The 15,612-nt window shown below is 41.2% G+C and overlaps 1 protein-coding gene across 7 annotated transcripts in view; it reads right to left on the bottom strand.

The window, feature by feature from the left end:
• Positions 1 to 15,612, bottom strand: part of cnksr2a (connector enhancer of kinase suppressor of Ras 2a) — a 473,904-nt gene that overhangs the window by 90,444 nt on the left and 367,848 nt on the right. For 5 of the 7 annotated variants that reach the window (XM_048541088.2, XM_048541087.2, XM_048541091.2 and 2 more), the window contains 3 exons: positions 6,721 to 6,766; positions 6,122 to 6,199; positions 2,843 to 3,015 (listed from right to left, as the gene is read on the bottom strand). In XM_048541088.2, the coding sequence (XP_048397045.2) occupies positions 2,843 to 3,015; positions 6,122 to 6,199; positions 6,721 to 6,766 (297 nt within the window). The remainder of the gene's footprint in view (positions 1 to 2,842; positions 3,016 to 6,121; positions 6,200 to 6,720; positions 6,767 to 15,612) is intronic. The other 2 variants (XM_048541090.2, XM_048541089.2) reach the window with 1 other exon arrangement.

A 15,612-nucleotide genomic window follows, 5' to 3' on the forward strand; every position in this document is an offset into this window, starting at 1 on the left:
CTGAAATGAATGTCAGGGAAAATATACCAACTTGAAGTTCAAAGCAGTCTCATCAGCAATGAATAATACATTACAGCATTTAGCCACTCGGCCCCTTGAGCTGCCTTGCCATTTAGCAGGATATGGCTGATCCGATTACTCCATATTTCCGCCTGCCACTGATAACCCTTTACCTCCTTTCTCAGTAAGAATCTATCAACCAATGCCTTAAAAATATTCCAAGACCATGCATCAACCAACTTTTGTGGGAGGGATTTCACGAGCCTCTATGACAGAGAGAGAAAAAAGTCGTCGTCTCTGTCATAAATAGGCAATCTTTAATTCTAGATTCTCCCAGAAGAGGAAGTACTCTTTCTGCATTCAACCTATCAAGGCCCCTCAAGATTGTATCAATCAAGTGGCCCCTTACTTGTCTAAATTCCAGCAGATATAAGCCTAGCCTCACAAGACAAGCCTCCCACGTGTCCATTCCAGTTATTAGTTTCGAAAACATTCTCTGAACTGCCTACGTTTACATCCTTCCTTAAACAAGAAGACCAAAACTGTAAACCAGAACTCCAGATGTGGTTTTACCAATGCCTTGTATAACTGAAACATAATCCTCCCTTACAAATGATACATTCTTATGTATTCAACTCATCTAGCAATAAATGACACCATTCTATTAGTTTCTTAATTGTTTGCTATATCCGTAGGCTAACCCTTTGCAATTCACACATGAGAATACGAAGATCCCTTTGCATTGCAGATCTTAGCAATTACTCATCATTAGATAATGTACCTCCTTTTCGTTCTTTCTACCATGACAGACAATTTAACATACTTGGACAGAATGCTTCATTTGCCAGATCTTTGTGCTCCTTCACGCAAACTATCTGCAATCTTCTGTAATCTCATTATGCCCTCTTCACAACTTACATTCTGACCCATCTTTGTGTCTTCAGTATTTTTATGAACGATGCCTTCAGTCCCTCCATTCAATTTATAGAAAATAGTGATCCTGGGAAATTATTTTATCAGCTTGCTAATTTTAGCTGAAGAACTAACCATGAGTAAAACTGACTTCCTTTTAGTCAAATGGCAAAAATCTGCTAACCTTAACGCCAATGTCTGATAGCCTGTTGCATGTATGCAACACATCCTGTCTCCAATTTCTAGCATTTACAAATTTTTGAATTAAGTTCCAGCTTTTGCAACATCTTATCCCAACTCAATCTGTCATGAATGACAACGACACCAAATTTACTCATGTTTTGCTACAATGAGAGAAATGACGTAAAAAAAAATGTGTTGCCCTCGTCAGTTCTGTTCACAGTTCAAACTGGAACAGTGAGTGTTGAAAAGGTATGGAGACAGCATAGGAGCATAGAGGATGCATGGCTGATATGGAGAGGGGGAATGGAGTGGGCACGTGGATCTCAAGCGGTAATAGTGGTCTAGGGGTCGTAAAGTTTAAGGAGGGGCCATACAGCGGGGCGGATCAGGATGAGGGATAGGATGGTTAACATTCATGTACAGACATGCCCCAGTGTTTGGGTCTAAACTGCCTGCTTCAATATCTTCCTAACCCATTCCCATCTTTGGCCTGCCTCAGGATATAGTGACGCTAGGCCATCCTGTAAAAACATTGCAGGCGGACACTGCTACTGTGACATTAGGAAATGACAAACTCACAATTCCCACCATGAGGGTGAAAATTCAGGCTGTAGCATAGTTTTCATATTATTAGTTAGGTTGCTTTGATATTTATGCACCCTTAAGGGTTCAAAGTGCAACAACTCAAGTTTCAATTTAAGTTTCCTTGAATTGAAGATAATGAAAAAATTCCCAGTTTGTGGTAGGTTACTTAAAAACACACAAAAACTGTCTCTACCATTTGGTATATAGCTTCGCTGTAGCAACCAATCCCAGTAACATTAGCAAAATAGGTTGTTTGGGAGGTGAACTGGAAATTATAAAATATCAATCCATCACTACTTTCACGTTTATAAGATTTGTATTAGAGACTATTACAAATTCTTCCGAACTATCTAAAACAAACAGGTGCAAGTTCTTTTTGCAGGCACAAGTTCCATTACAAAATAAATATAATCCATATAATCCCGATGATTACTTTCAAAGAATGCTATTCACTGCTTGTCTTCATTTCACAGATTTTCTTCTTGCTCATGCATTTCTTTCTCTCTGTTCATTCCCTGCAAGATGTATATACCTGACGATGTTACAGTGATCACCTCAAAGTGCTTGTCAAAATTATTCTACGACCTGACCACACTGTAGATTACATAATGCATTGGAAAGGTTCAAGCTCTGTTTTCACTTTCTTCCACTCCTCCCTTTAGCTAAGGTTTTGTACTCCTACACACCTCCTCTCCTGCTGATTCAGTCATGAACTTATCTACGTGGGAAACTCATACCAAGCTGTGACACACTCATTCAGTTCACTAAACTCTTTCGCTGCCTGGCAATTTTGAAAAAGAGAGCATTTGAAGAAAAACTGCAGAAGACCTCAAACCAATTACACATTAACTTCATCTCTTTTTTTAAGAATCCTCTGCAGTTGTTGTCATGTATCTATAGATATAGACCAATATTTTCCCTTAATGCAAAATCAAATAACTGACATCTTTAATGGATTACATTACACAGAATTTTAAAGAGCTCAGCCTTTTGTTCAATTCTCAATGTATTTTATTCATAAAACATTTTGGGGCTGAGGCCGTGATGTATCAAAGCAAGCTTTTTTTTTCAACAGGCTTCATTTACTCCTGTTTAATGAGACCCGAGCTCATAAATGTGACACATGTATATTCACAGTATGCAGGTGCAAATTAGATCTTACTTCTTCATTCATGTACCAGTACAGAGAGACATCCTTCAATACAACCCAATACTTTTTCCATTTTTGTGAGAAGTAGCTCTTGGCATCCTTTTTCTTCCATAACCAGCCTTCACAGTCTCCACGACCAAGGTCCTTACAAGAAATTCTTCTCCTGCTCATTGCTGTCACAGCACCTGAAATGAGCACAAACAACACAACGTCAAACACTCAAATTTCCAGCTGATGCAAGTCTACTGAAATTAATGTTATCTCCAGTGTGTTCTGTTTGTTCTAGATTTACTGCAGCACAAATGTAATAATTCCCCTCTGTAAGGAACCGCATATTAGCCTTAGCTCAATGATAGCATTCCCTACCGTGACAGTTGCCTGAGAGTTCAAGTACTAGTCCAGAGATCAGAGATATAAGCTAGGCTGAAACCAGCCACTGGTGCCACCTTTCAGGTTAGAGATGAAACCAAGACTTAATCTTCATTCTCAGGAGGAGACACATTCTCTCCTGGCACTTTTTCAAGACGTTGAGGGACGTTCTCATGGTGCTATGGCCAACATTTATCTTAAAACTGAACAAAAATAGGTTATCTTGTCCGATTGCATTTTTTTTACTAGGGCAAAGGGAAATTTATCTAAGTGGTGGGCGTTTTAATTTTTTTCAAGTTAAAACTTGAAAGAGTGAACTTGCGTGGGACCTGTGTGGAAACATTCAGATTGCTACATGAGTTGCAAGGGAACTGGCTGTGAAGCCATGCTTCGTGTAATTTAACTCTGTGTATCCTACATTAAAGCGTATCTTGATGTCAGAAGCACAGCATTGAATGCAGAACGCTTTGGACTTTGCTGAGTTTACAAAAATGCAAGTTCACTCCTTCTTTTCCTTGAATGTGGCACTGATATTCAAGATTTCTTCTCATTTGGGGATGGGGTCAGGGAAGGCAGAGCAATTGTATGAACTCCATGTGAAAGTACACTTCCACCTAACAAATAATGGTATTTTTTATCAAATAAGTAAACTAACATCAGTGTTTGGATATTGAGAATAAAGCATAATTTCACAATGGGCTTTTACTTCACTCACCAATGCACACATGTACTCACTTTCAGGATATTATAAGATAAGCATCTCATTCACAAACAACCAGCAGAATTAGTTTCAACTGTAAAATAACACGTAGTTGCAATTTAAAAAAAACATTGAAGTATTTCATGGGGTGTGAGCATCCTGTACTAGGCCAGAATTTCTTGCCTGACCCTAAGTGACCTTGAGAAGGTGGTGAGGTGCTGCTTTCTGAAGCTCTGCAGTCCTTGAGGCTTAGTGGCTCCAACAATGCTATTAGGAAGTGAGCTTCAGGATTTTGAACCAGTGACAGTAAAGGAATGGCAATTTCAGGCTGGATTTTATAGCCTTTCACCCCTTGTATTTTTGACAGAGAGGGATGTAAATTATGTCAGGTGCCTAGCTCACCCTTTTCCTGACCACCCTTACAAGTATTGCGATCCTTAACTGTCTAGGTAATTGGCACTTCAGGGCTTCAATCCAACTCTATGGTCATAAAATGCTGGACAATGCCAGGCGGGCCACAATGCCAATGTACAGCATAGGAGGATTCAGGTTTACAGGTAACAATAGCTTGAATGAAGATTTCAGTATCACATCAGCTAAGTCGGGCTAGGTTTTGGAGTTAGTTTTAGTGATGGAGAGTGCACATGGTTAGAAACTCAGTTGAGAGTGAAATACAGACATCAAGCCTGGCTCTGTTTTCAGCAAGTTGTTGGGGAGAGGGATGGAAATGGTAGTCAGGGAGCAGATTTTGTGCCTCGGGCCAAAGACAATGGCTTTGTTTTCCCGATATTTAGTTGGAGGTAATGTCTGCTCATCCAGCATTCAATACCAGGCAGGCAGACTGGCCATTTAGTGAGAGTAGAGGGGTCAGAAAAGGTGGCGGTGGTGACGTGGAGCTGTGCATCATCATACATGTAGAAACTGAGGTCAGTTGGAAGGGGGTTGAGGATAGATCCTTGGGAAACACCAGAGCTACCTTAATGGGAAGGGAAAAGAGGTCAGTGCAGGTGATTCTGCCAGAATCGACTCAGGTAAGAGCAGCTCCTCACAGCTGGATGAAAGCTGGGGAGGTACTGTCGCTTGGGCTGGTTGGGGGGGGGCGGTGGTGGGCGGTGTGTGTATGTGTGGGATGTGATAAATTTGGGCACTTTGCCAGAAACACCATTCTTGGTGCACTGCCACCTGCCCACAATGCAATTTTACCAGGGGCTAGGGTGGTGTCGGACAGTCTACCCATCTAATTAATGGCTTCTTAAAGTTTCCTCCCCACTTGCTGCTCGGATTCTAATTGAGGCAGGAATGATCCATGCTAAGATACCACGCCACCCAGTAAAACTTGGCAGGCTGGTGGTTGGACGTCCTTCATGTGCTCTTTTTGCCAATCCCGGAGGGAAGGTATTTCCACCACTGTGTTTGCCACTCCCCTACCCATCCTGTCCAACATGCCTCGCCAATCCTTTGCCCTGGTTTGCCAGCCTGCTCTGATGGACACCTTACATTGAAATCCAGCTCCACCACAGCTTGCTATGCTTTTGATGCTGGCTGCAGAACCGACAGCGACCACCTGCTCTTGGGTGCGCTGCTGGGACCAGATGGCTGCTGCTCACAGGACTGACTAGCAATGCTTGATATTCTCCTCAATAGGGCGGTGGTCTCGCCTCTTTAAACAGCATTGGCCGTGAGGGAGGCCAGCCAAATGGGAAACGCCTTGGCTCCCCTGCCATAACCACCCCCAATTCCCCAGGGTAAAGTTCTGCTTGGTGCTGGGAGTGCTTGGCGTATTCCAAACATGCTCGCTGGGTTTTTAAAAGGCCAGACCAATTAATGGCAGGGAACAGGCTCCAGATCACCAGAGCGTCACTGGGACACTTTCCAGGCCTGAGACATCAGAAATCCTCACTGGCTAGATGTAAACTGGGTAGGGGGAGCAGGCACAATGCCAATGACGTTTGTCTGTAGTTTTTAGAAGGCTGTGGCTGCTTGGTCCTGATTTTGGAGGGGCCAATCCCTCCGAGGGGCAAGGCCAGCAGCTGCTGCATTGCCATTTTGAGTGCAGGTTGGGTGGACCCACTGAGAATTCATTGTGCCTCCCTGCCCCGAGCCCACCGTGTTTGCCTGGACTGCGCACATTGCCACCTGGAGATTCCACTTGGTATGGGAAGGGGACCTTCACAGGCCTCACAATTACCAACAATTATCCTTAATCATCTGTCAGCCCCTACCTTGTGGCCGGCCAGTCTGACCCCGATCTGCCCTCCGGACTCTTCCAGACCCATTTAAAAATCCCGGCCCATATCTGTCTGCACATAATTTGAAAATTTTAACGAGCAATTTCTCCAGCACATGAAAATGCCAGCAATTTTTAGTTCATATTGTAGATGCAAACCCTTTCACCAGCGCATGCATTCATTCAGGTTAGACAGTTAAATAAAAATAACATTAACAGAGTTTCCTTTTACACTGCTCTCTGCACTGTTATCTATTGCATTCCAATTTTGATAGTAGACAGACAGTGTTAAAAAAAAGTGTTGAATGAACAGAAACCATTGAAACAACCACAATTTCTAGACTGTCGCACAATGGAAAACTTCAGTATGGCCGGGATAGGTTTCAAGAGGCTTACCACAGAATACGAAGTCACATTTTGTTAAACTTCAAAGTTTGGTACAATAGGACTAAAATCACAATTTATATGAACTATAATCCAAATCAAATAGATTTCAACACTGCTTAAAGCCATTCCATTGAACATCTATCTTAAATCTCACTTCTAATAGAAATCAACAGACAAAAGGAAATTCATAAAATCAAACCGATGTACCTTTGTTTCTTTTTTTGGATTTCTGCCCCAGGGACTGCTGAAATGTCTAGAATCAAAGTAAAAGAAAACCATGAGTGAAGAGCATAAACTGAGGACCTTACAGTTTATGTTGCACTGGATTTCACGAACCTGTTGTCTGTACTGGAGTTTTACCCCATCTCAGATATGTATTTCTTCTGTTTGCTGAATAGAAGTAGGGACATAGTTTGCTAATTGATAGAGACCACCATCATTCAGGAATATTCTAGAAATATAAACCAAGATTCTTCTAATTTAAAAAAAAATGGTATTCTACATTTAACAGGCTACGCTTCTCTCATATGAATATTTCTTAAAACCAACGAGGAAATGAAACATTTTGAGTTGTACATCTACAGAATGCATTTGCAATGTGGAAAATAAAACCACATGGCCTAGCCACAAAGCTACATCGGGCTCTTTAAATGAGGCCGGTCCAATAAATACCGCAGACATTCTACACATAATTGGCCATGTTTTCTGATACTTGCAGGCATAAAGCAAACAAAACCACATTTCTGTATGCTGCGTACCCAATGCAATATGCACTGTTGAACATGATTCCAAGATCAGAGATACTTCAAGTTTTCTTTGGAAAGTTGCATTTACTGATGATCAGAGGCACAGCAATACAAGTCAGGGCGGGTATGGTTCACAAGAAATTGGTAGTTGAGCCTTCCTCAGATGATGTGGGGATGCCCTGGATGACCTTTGAACTGCAAGCTCACATTAGCTGTTGACTTTTGCCTTTCAGAACTTGAAAGTGTCATGACAGAAGATCAGACAGACAAAAAAAAAAGCAACAAAGTTGCGTTACTGGTTAAAGGGATGTAAACACAATATGGTGGAAGGATATTAGCTCAGACAATGTGGAATCTGTGTGGGCAGAATTGATAAATACCAAGGGGCAAAAAACATGAGTGGGGGTTGTATTAGATGACCAAAGTGGTGATGTTGGGAATGGCAATAGAGAGGAAATCAGAGGTGCAGATCATAAAAGAGCATTTGTAATCAAGGTAACTTTAATCTGTGATTAAATTGGGTGAATCAAATTCATCACAATACCAGAGAGGTGAAATTCCTAGTGTGTGTACAGGATGGCTTTCTGGGCTAATATATTGAGGAACCAATGAGAGAACAGGCCATGTTAGACTAGGTATTATACAATGAGAAGAGAATATTTGGTAATGTAGTTGTGAGGGATTCCTTGGGGATGAATGCCCAGAATATGACAGAAGTCTTCATCAAGATCGAGACTGAGATAGCTGACTCTGAGACTACACCCGAGAATCTTAAGAGTGGAAACTACAATGGCATGAGGTATAAGTTGGGTATGATGGATTGGGCAGTTTTACTGAGAGGATTCACAGTGGATAGGCAATAGCAAATGTTCAAGGATTGAATGGACGAACTACAAAAAAGGTTTATTCCCAGGTAGCACAAGAGTGCGAAGTGAACAATGGCCAAATCATGGCTTATGAGGGAAGTTAGAGATAGTATTAGATTCAGAAAGGAGGCAAAAAACTGGCAAGAGAAAACCACAGGCTGAAGGATTGTGAACGTAAGTTAGTAAAGAAGGTTTAAGGGATCGATTAAGAAAGGGAAAATAATATATGAGAATAAGCATGTAGGGAACATAAGAATTGACTGTATAAGTTTCTACAGACATGAAAAGAAAAAAAAGACAGATGAAAACTAATGTAGGTTCCTTTCAGTCAGAAATAGGTGAATTTATAATGGGGAATAAGGAAATGGCTGACAAACTAAATTCATACTTTGCTTCCATTTCACAAAGGATGACGCAAAAAACAATACCAGAAATGATAAGAGAACACAGGTTTCAGAGAGAGGGAGGAGCTGATGCAAATCGGTGTTCATAAAGACACAGTGTTGGAGAAATTAATGGGACTAATGGCTGATAAATCCTCAGGACCTGATAATTCACACCTCAGAGTGCTTAAGGAAGTAGCCCTAGAAATAACGGATGTGTTTGGTGATCATCTTCCAAGTTTGAGAATACAAGGTTGCTAATGGAAGACCAGTATTGAAAAAAGGAAGTAGGGAAAAAACAGGGAATCATAGATCAGCAATTCTGAAGTCGGTAATGAGGAAGATGTTACAGTCCTTATCGAAGATTATATTGCAGAGTGCTTAGAAAACAGTGATAGAATCAGATACAGACATCATAGATTTAGAAAAGGGACGTCATGCTTGGCAAATCAACTGGAATTACTGAAGGATGAAACCAGTAGAATTGATTGGGGGAGCCAATGGATATGGTTTATCTGGACTTTCTGAAGGCTTTTGACAAAGTCCTACATAAGAGACCAATGTGTAAAGTTACATTACATGGCATTGGGGTAGTGTATTGAGATGAACAGAAAATTGGTTAGCTGACAGGGAACAAAGAGTAGGAAATCTGAGTCATTTTCTGAATGGCAGGCAGTGACTAGTGGAGTCGGGCTGGGAGTGGTAATTGGTCTCCAGCTATTCATAATATATGTGAATGATTTAAATGTGGGAACTAAATGTAATATCTCAAAATTTGCAGACGGCACAAAGCTGGTTGGAAGGGCAAACAGTGAGGGGGATGCAGAGATGTTGCAGATTGGACGGGCTGGGTAACTGGGTAAACACGTGGCTGATGCAGCATAATGTGGATAAGTGTGAGGTTATCAACTTTTGTAGCAAAAATAGGAAGGCAGGTTATTGTTTGAAAGGCTGTAAACTGAGACGGGAATGTCCAACAAGACTTGGGCGTCCTTGTGCACCAGGCACTGAAAATACTGAAGGTACTGCAGCAGACAGTAAAGAAGGTAAACTGTATATTGGCCTTCACAGTGACAGGTTTGAGTCCTGGAATAATCGTCTTGCTGCTATTATATAGGGCATTGGTGAGACCACACCTGGAATACGTGTGCAGTTTCGATCTCCTTATCCGAGGAAGAATATTCTTGCCATAGAAGATGTGGAGCGAAGGTTTACCAAATTAACTCCTGGGATAGCAAGACCAATGTATGAGGACAGACCACCTCAGTTAGTGGCCAGACAAGCTCAGAAATGTGAGATAACGTGGTGTAGAGCTGGATGAACTCAACAGGCCAAGTAGCATCAGAGGAGCAGGAAGGCTGACCTTTTGGGCCTAGACCATTCTTCAGAACCCATTTTTCCCTAGGCCCATTTTTCTGAAGAAGGATATAGGCCCAAAATGTCAGCTTTCTTGCTCCTCTGATGCTGCTCGGCCTGCTGTGTTCATCCAGCTCTACACCCTCTTATCTCAGATTCTCCAGTATCTGCAGTTTCTACTATCTCTGAAGCTCAGAAAAGTGATCATTCTTTTGCATCTGTGTAAGAGAACTGCCATATTCCAGATTTGAATGATCTCTTAATTGCCAATTGCTAAACCAACATGTAATCTCTGGCTGAAATATCCCCTGCAGGCAGGTTTCTGTCTAAATCATATGCTAAAATTGTGCCAAAGATTCTTAGTGGAAAAAAATCATCACAAAATCATAAATTGTGACAGTGGGCTTCAAATTTATTGGTATACAAAATGCGGAGGAATGGAATTGTGAGAGATATAGCAGTTTGGATCGGAAATCGGCTTGCTGAAAGAAGATAGAGGGTGGTAGTTGATGGAAAATGTTCATCCTGGAGAGCAGTTACTAATGGTGTACCGCAAGGGTCGGTGTTGGGTCCACTGCTGTTTGTCATTTTTATGAATGACCTGGATGAGGACGTAGAAGGATGGGTTAGTAAATTTGCAGACGACACTAAGGTTGGTGGAGTTGTGGATAGTGATGAAGGATGCTATAGGTGAGAGACATAGATAAGCTGCAGAGCTGGGCTGAGAGGTGGCAAATGGAGTTTAATGCAGACAAGTGTGAGGTGATGCACTTTGGTAGGAGTAACCGGAAGGCAAAGTACAGGGCTAATGGTAAGATTCTTAGCAGTGTAGATGAGCAGAGAGATCTCGGTGTCCATGTACACAGATCCTTGAAAGTTGCCACCCAGGTTGACAGGGCTGTTAAGAAGACATACAGTGTTTTAGCTTTTATTAATAGAGGGATCGAGTTCCGGCACCAAGAGGTTATGGTGAAGCTGTACAAAACTCCGGTGTGGCCGCACTTGCAGTATTGTGTACGGTTCTGGTCACCGCATTACAAGAAGGATGTGGAAGCTTTGGAATGGGTACAGAAGAGATTTACTTGGATGTTGCCTGGTATGGAGGGAAGGTCTTACAAGGATAGGCTGAGGGACTTGAGACTGTTTTCATTAGAGAGTAGAAGGTTGAGAGGCGACTTAATTGAAACATATAAAATAATCAGAGGGTTAGATAGGGTGGATAGGGAGAGCCTTTTTCCTAGGATGGTGATGGCGAGCACGAGGGGGCACAGCTTTAAATGGAGGGGTGAAAGATATAGGACAGATGTCAGAGGTAGTTTCTTTACTCAGAGAGTAGTAAGGGAATGGAACGCTTTGCCTGCAACGGTAGTAGATTTGCCAACTTTAGGTACATTTAAGGCATCATTGGATAAGCATATGGACGTACATGGAATAGTGTAGGTTAGATGGGCTTGAGATCGGTATGACAGGTCGGCGCAACATCGAGGGCCGAAGGGCCTGTACTGTGCTGTAATGTTCTATGTTCTACGTAATTACTGCATCATTGATTTTAATAGCATTTGACCAACCAAAGTTATTCATACATAAACTATGTGTGGTTTGGTTCTTGTGTATTGTAGTCTGAATTTGGGTCTTGAGTCTGCATCATGGTCCATTATTGAACCACAGTGATTACCAACTGGAGTCTTCAGAGATCTGCACCTGTTCTGGGGTTGCTCTCCATGGATTGCTTAATCCCAGCAGTGGCTGCACTCCCAAAAGTCACTCCTGGCCACTGCCTGGCAGAAGGGGCAGAAGCCAAGACCTCAGGCAACTAATTGAGTTGGTGAACTCCGCCACAACTTTCCAGGCAGTGGGCAGGACCCTCACCTTTGTGTGAAATATAGGCACCTGTGTTATTGTTACGAATAGACTTTCAATTAGTTAGCAATGAGTAAGTGAATTATGAAGCAGGAACTTGCTCATCCATGGTCTTTGCAATGCTACATGTAAATTAAGGGCAGGGAAGTATATTAGACCAATGCTAGCTTAAGAAGCATATTCATATTTCAATTCATTTGCATATCATAAGGATTAATGTTTTTGTTATATTCATTAATAGAATTCTGCTATCCCAGAGCGAAAAGTCAGTAAAAAGTAATAAATGACACTTGGAAATGAAGGTAGTGGTATTGTTACAACTCCAGAGAGTCATTGAGATATACAGCAAGGAAACTCGTCCATGCTGACCAAGTAAATTAAATTAGTGTGGTCCCATTTGCCAGCATTTGGCCCATATGCCTCTAAACTCTTCCTATTCATATACTCATCCAGAAGCCTTTTAAATATTGTAATTGTACCAGCCCTTCCCATCTCCTCTGGCAGTTCATTCCATACATGCACCACCCTCTGCATGAAAAATTTGGCCCTTAGGTCCCTTTTAAGTCTTTCCTTTCTCACCTTAAACCTGTGCCCTCTATTTTTGGACTCCCCTATCCTGGGGAAAAGACCTTGGCTCTTCACTGTATCCATGGCCCTTATGATTTTATAAACTTCTATAAGGTCACCCTCAGTCTCCGCTGCTTTTTGAAGGAAACAAGATGAGTTTGACCCAAGACACGTTAGTCACAAGTTTTGTTGGTTTCTGGATTATTGTTTGGGGTTCAACCCAGAAGAAAGTCCTTCATTATCAAGCACTCAGTGCCCATTTAAGGGATCCAACACCAGGAATGGGAGGGTTATGACACAGTAGGTCTCTGGAAAGCATCTTCTTGATCTTCTAGCCAACCCCACTACCCTTCTCCTGAGCCCTAGCTAGCCTCAATCGTCTGGATCTGGGATCCTTGCTTCTCGTGTTGCCTTTGATGGACTGCTGATGTTTGCGAATGCAGGGTCTATTAGGTGCAGGTGGATTGAGGTTCAGGCTTGACAAGGGTAAAATCTGTCAGTATTTCAAGTCATGAACTGAAACTCTGGCTTCCAATATCTCTGATATCTGCTAGAGCATTTTTTTTTTAACATTTATCAGTCCAGTGCGCAGTGCAATTCATTTATGTTTGCGAGAAACAACAATGATGGTACCTGTCTGCTGCAGGACAAAGAACATGTTTACATTTTGCATCTTTTTAGAATTAAACAAAAGATTGAGGGACAATAATTGCCCAGTCCATTCTACATGGCAAGGGTTCAGCAATCAGCATTGACTTTCCCACCAGTTAGCACCCTTATTTATTGCAGAATAAATAGTTGTTCGTTGTGAAATTCGGCATTTTTGCATGAGTCCTGAATGGTGTGAGGCATTTCTTTTTCTTCAGTGAGTTTCAAGTTCTGTTCTTAACATTTTTGAGTGTCATCAGAAATCCCTGAGTAAAATTATTTCACTATACCCCATTGCTGATGAAAACACATTCTACTGTATAGTTTGATAAAATGTCCAATTTATACCCATGTTTGTGCACTACCGTTTAAAATATTAAAAAGGACATAATACTAATTTCCATTTCACTTTAAAATTGGTTGCCAGCTTTTTCTCATCTTTTGTTTTTAGAGAAAACTACTCTGAATTTCAACAGCATATCTGGATTCTGCAGTACAATTAAAGCTTTGATCTCCATCTCCTGCAACAATATCCCTCCAAACAAAAAAAAACAAAGAACTATGGATTCTGGAAATCTGAAACTAAAACAGAAATATGGGAGCAATTTAGCAGTTCTGGCAGCATGTGAAGAGAGAAAGCAAAAGTGATAAGAGTTTGGTTCATATCTGAAGGGTCCTTGAACCTGAAACACTGACTCTGCTTTCTGCTTTCCCTTCACAGATGTTGCCAGACCTGCTGAGTTTTCCCAGCTATTTGTTTTAGTTTTAGTCATCCCTCTTCTTCATTTTTCAACTTCTGTAAATTCAATAAAACAATTTGTTAGCTGAAACTTTTTCTCCTCATGTTCCAGCTGTTTCTCGCATTGAGCTATGGCAAAGACATGACCACACTGAAGGAATATAGAAAAAAGCTAAAGATTGTAAACAGGAACTGTACTTTCTCAGAGGCAATTGGTTTTGCTCACTTTGTGCTTATTAATTGCCATTCAGCTATATTAAAAAGCTAAACATTTTAATGGTATTTTTTCCACAGAAACCAATATCTGATCGACGTTCGAAGTTTTCTACTACTTCTCATGACAGATTCTGCAACTTATTTCTAAAATTAAACTGCAGTAGATGTAACATGTCTCTTTGTATTAAAAATCTTTCTTTGAACCGCCAATATATGGCCAACAATACATCTTTTAATATATCCGCTTCTTCTTGTCATCCTACAGTCTGGGAAGCAATATTTTAGCAGAGACCTGGTCCTTTGCTGATCAGTTATTGAAGTGAAATGAGTTTTACTTAGCGACCCAAGAGCAGTTCTAGACCTAGATTATATTGGCAAGCTAAATAATCCACACAGCGTTATGTTAGCAGTAAAACTTACAGCACATTACTCTCAATATTAAATGGGCACTTTTTGTGTTGAGGACAAATGTGCTCCATTACTGCTGTAAGTATTTAGGGCGATTTTTGAAATTGAGTGCATGGCAAAATGGATAGTAATAATTGGACTGACTGGCATTTAAGGATAGCTAAGCTTGTGGAAGCCTATTACCATCCCTGTAAGCATGCCTGTACTGACTGCAGTAGACCATGTTACAACAATATAATGGTCAGGATTATGGCTTGGCTGATTTCCAGCAATTTGCATATTAGCAGCTGATTGTAAAGTCATACTTATCGGAGTAAGGTAGCTTGTACGTGATTTCTGAAGGAGATCTTTTTGATACTGTTTGAATGTTGGTTTACAGTTTCAATGGTGTTGCAGGTATAGTTGTACATTTCTTTGAGGATGACGCAGAGGAATGGAAAGCTGATAGAAATTTAGTGACATTACCTACAAACTGGCTCTTGACACCATTAGTTTTATTCAGTAAGCGCTTTTTTTTCAATATCTTAGCAGCTCAATTACGAGGTCAAGCTACTAAATTGAAATTAGCAATTCAGCATCATCTGGTCAGTAGTGAATTATTAATTTCTGTTTTTGTTTGCATGTAGTTGAGGCAGTTAATTGTAATCTACAATTTGCATGCATTGAACATTACAAACTGATACCAGATACATGAATGTTTTCATTACCTAAATTAGCTCGCATTTATATTATGCTATCATGCTTTGAAATCAATTTATTTAGTGTTGAAAGGAGCTCTCAAGTAAAATGACATGCATTTTCATCATAGATAATGGGAACTGCAGATGCTGGAAAATCCAAGATAATAAAGTGTGAAGCTGGATGAACACAGCAGGCCAAGCAGCATCTCAGGAGCACAGAAGCTGACGTTTCGGGCCTAGACCCTTCAAGAAAGAGGGGGATGGGGTGAGGGAACTGGAATAAATAGGGAGAGAGGGCCGCACCTCCATTTCCTACCTACTGACCTCATCCCACCTCTTTGACCTGTCCGTCTTCCCTGGACTGACCTATCCCCTCCCTACCTCCCCACCTATACTCTCCTCTCCACCTATCTTCTTTTCTCTCCATCTTCGGTCTGCCTCCCCCTCTCTCCCTATTTATTCCAGAACCCTCACCCCATCCCCCTCTCTGATGAAGGGTCTAGGCCCGAAACGTCAGCTTTTGTGTTCCTGAGATGCTGCTTGGCCTGCTGTGTTCAGCCAGCTTCACACTTTTATTATCTTGCATTTTAATCATGTTCTGTTAGGTAATGGGTAATCATTTCACAGTTG

Source organism: Stegostoma tigrinum, chromosome 12 (assembly GCF_030684315.1).
Source record: "Stegostoma tigrinum isolate sSteTig4 chromosome 12, sSteTig4.hap1, whole genome shotgun sequence".
Lineage (NCBI taxonomy): Eukaryota > Metazoa > Chordata > Chondrichthyes > Orectolobiformes > Stegostomatidae > Stegostoma > Stegostoma tigrinum.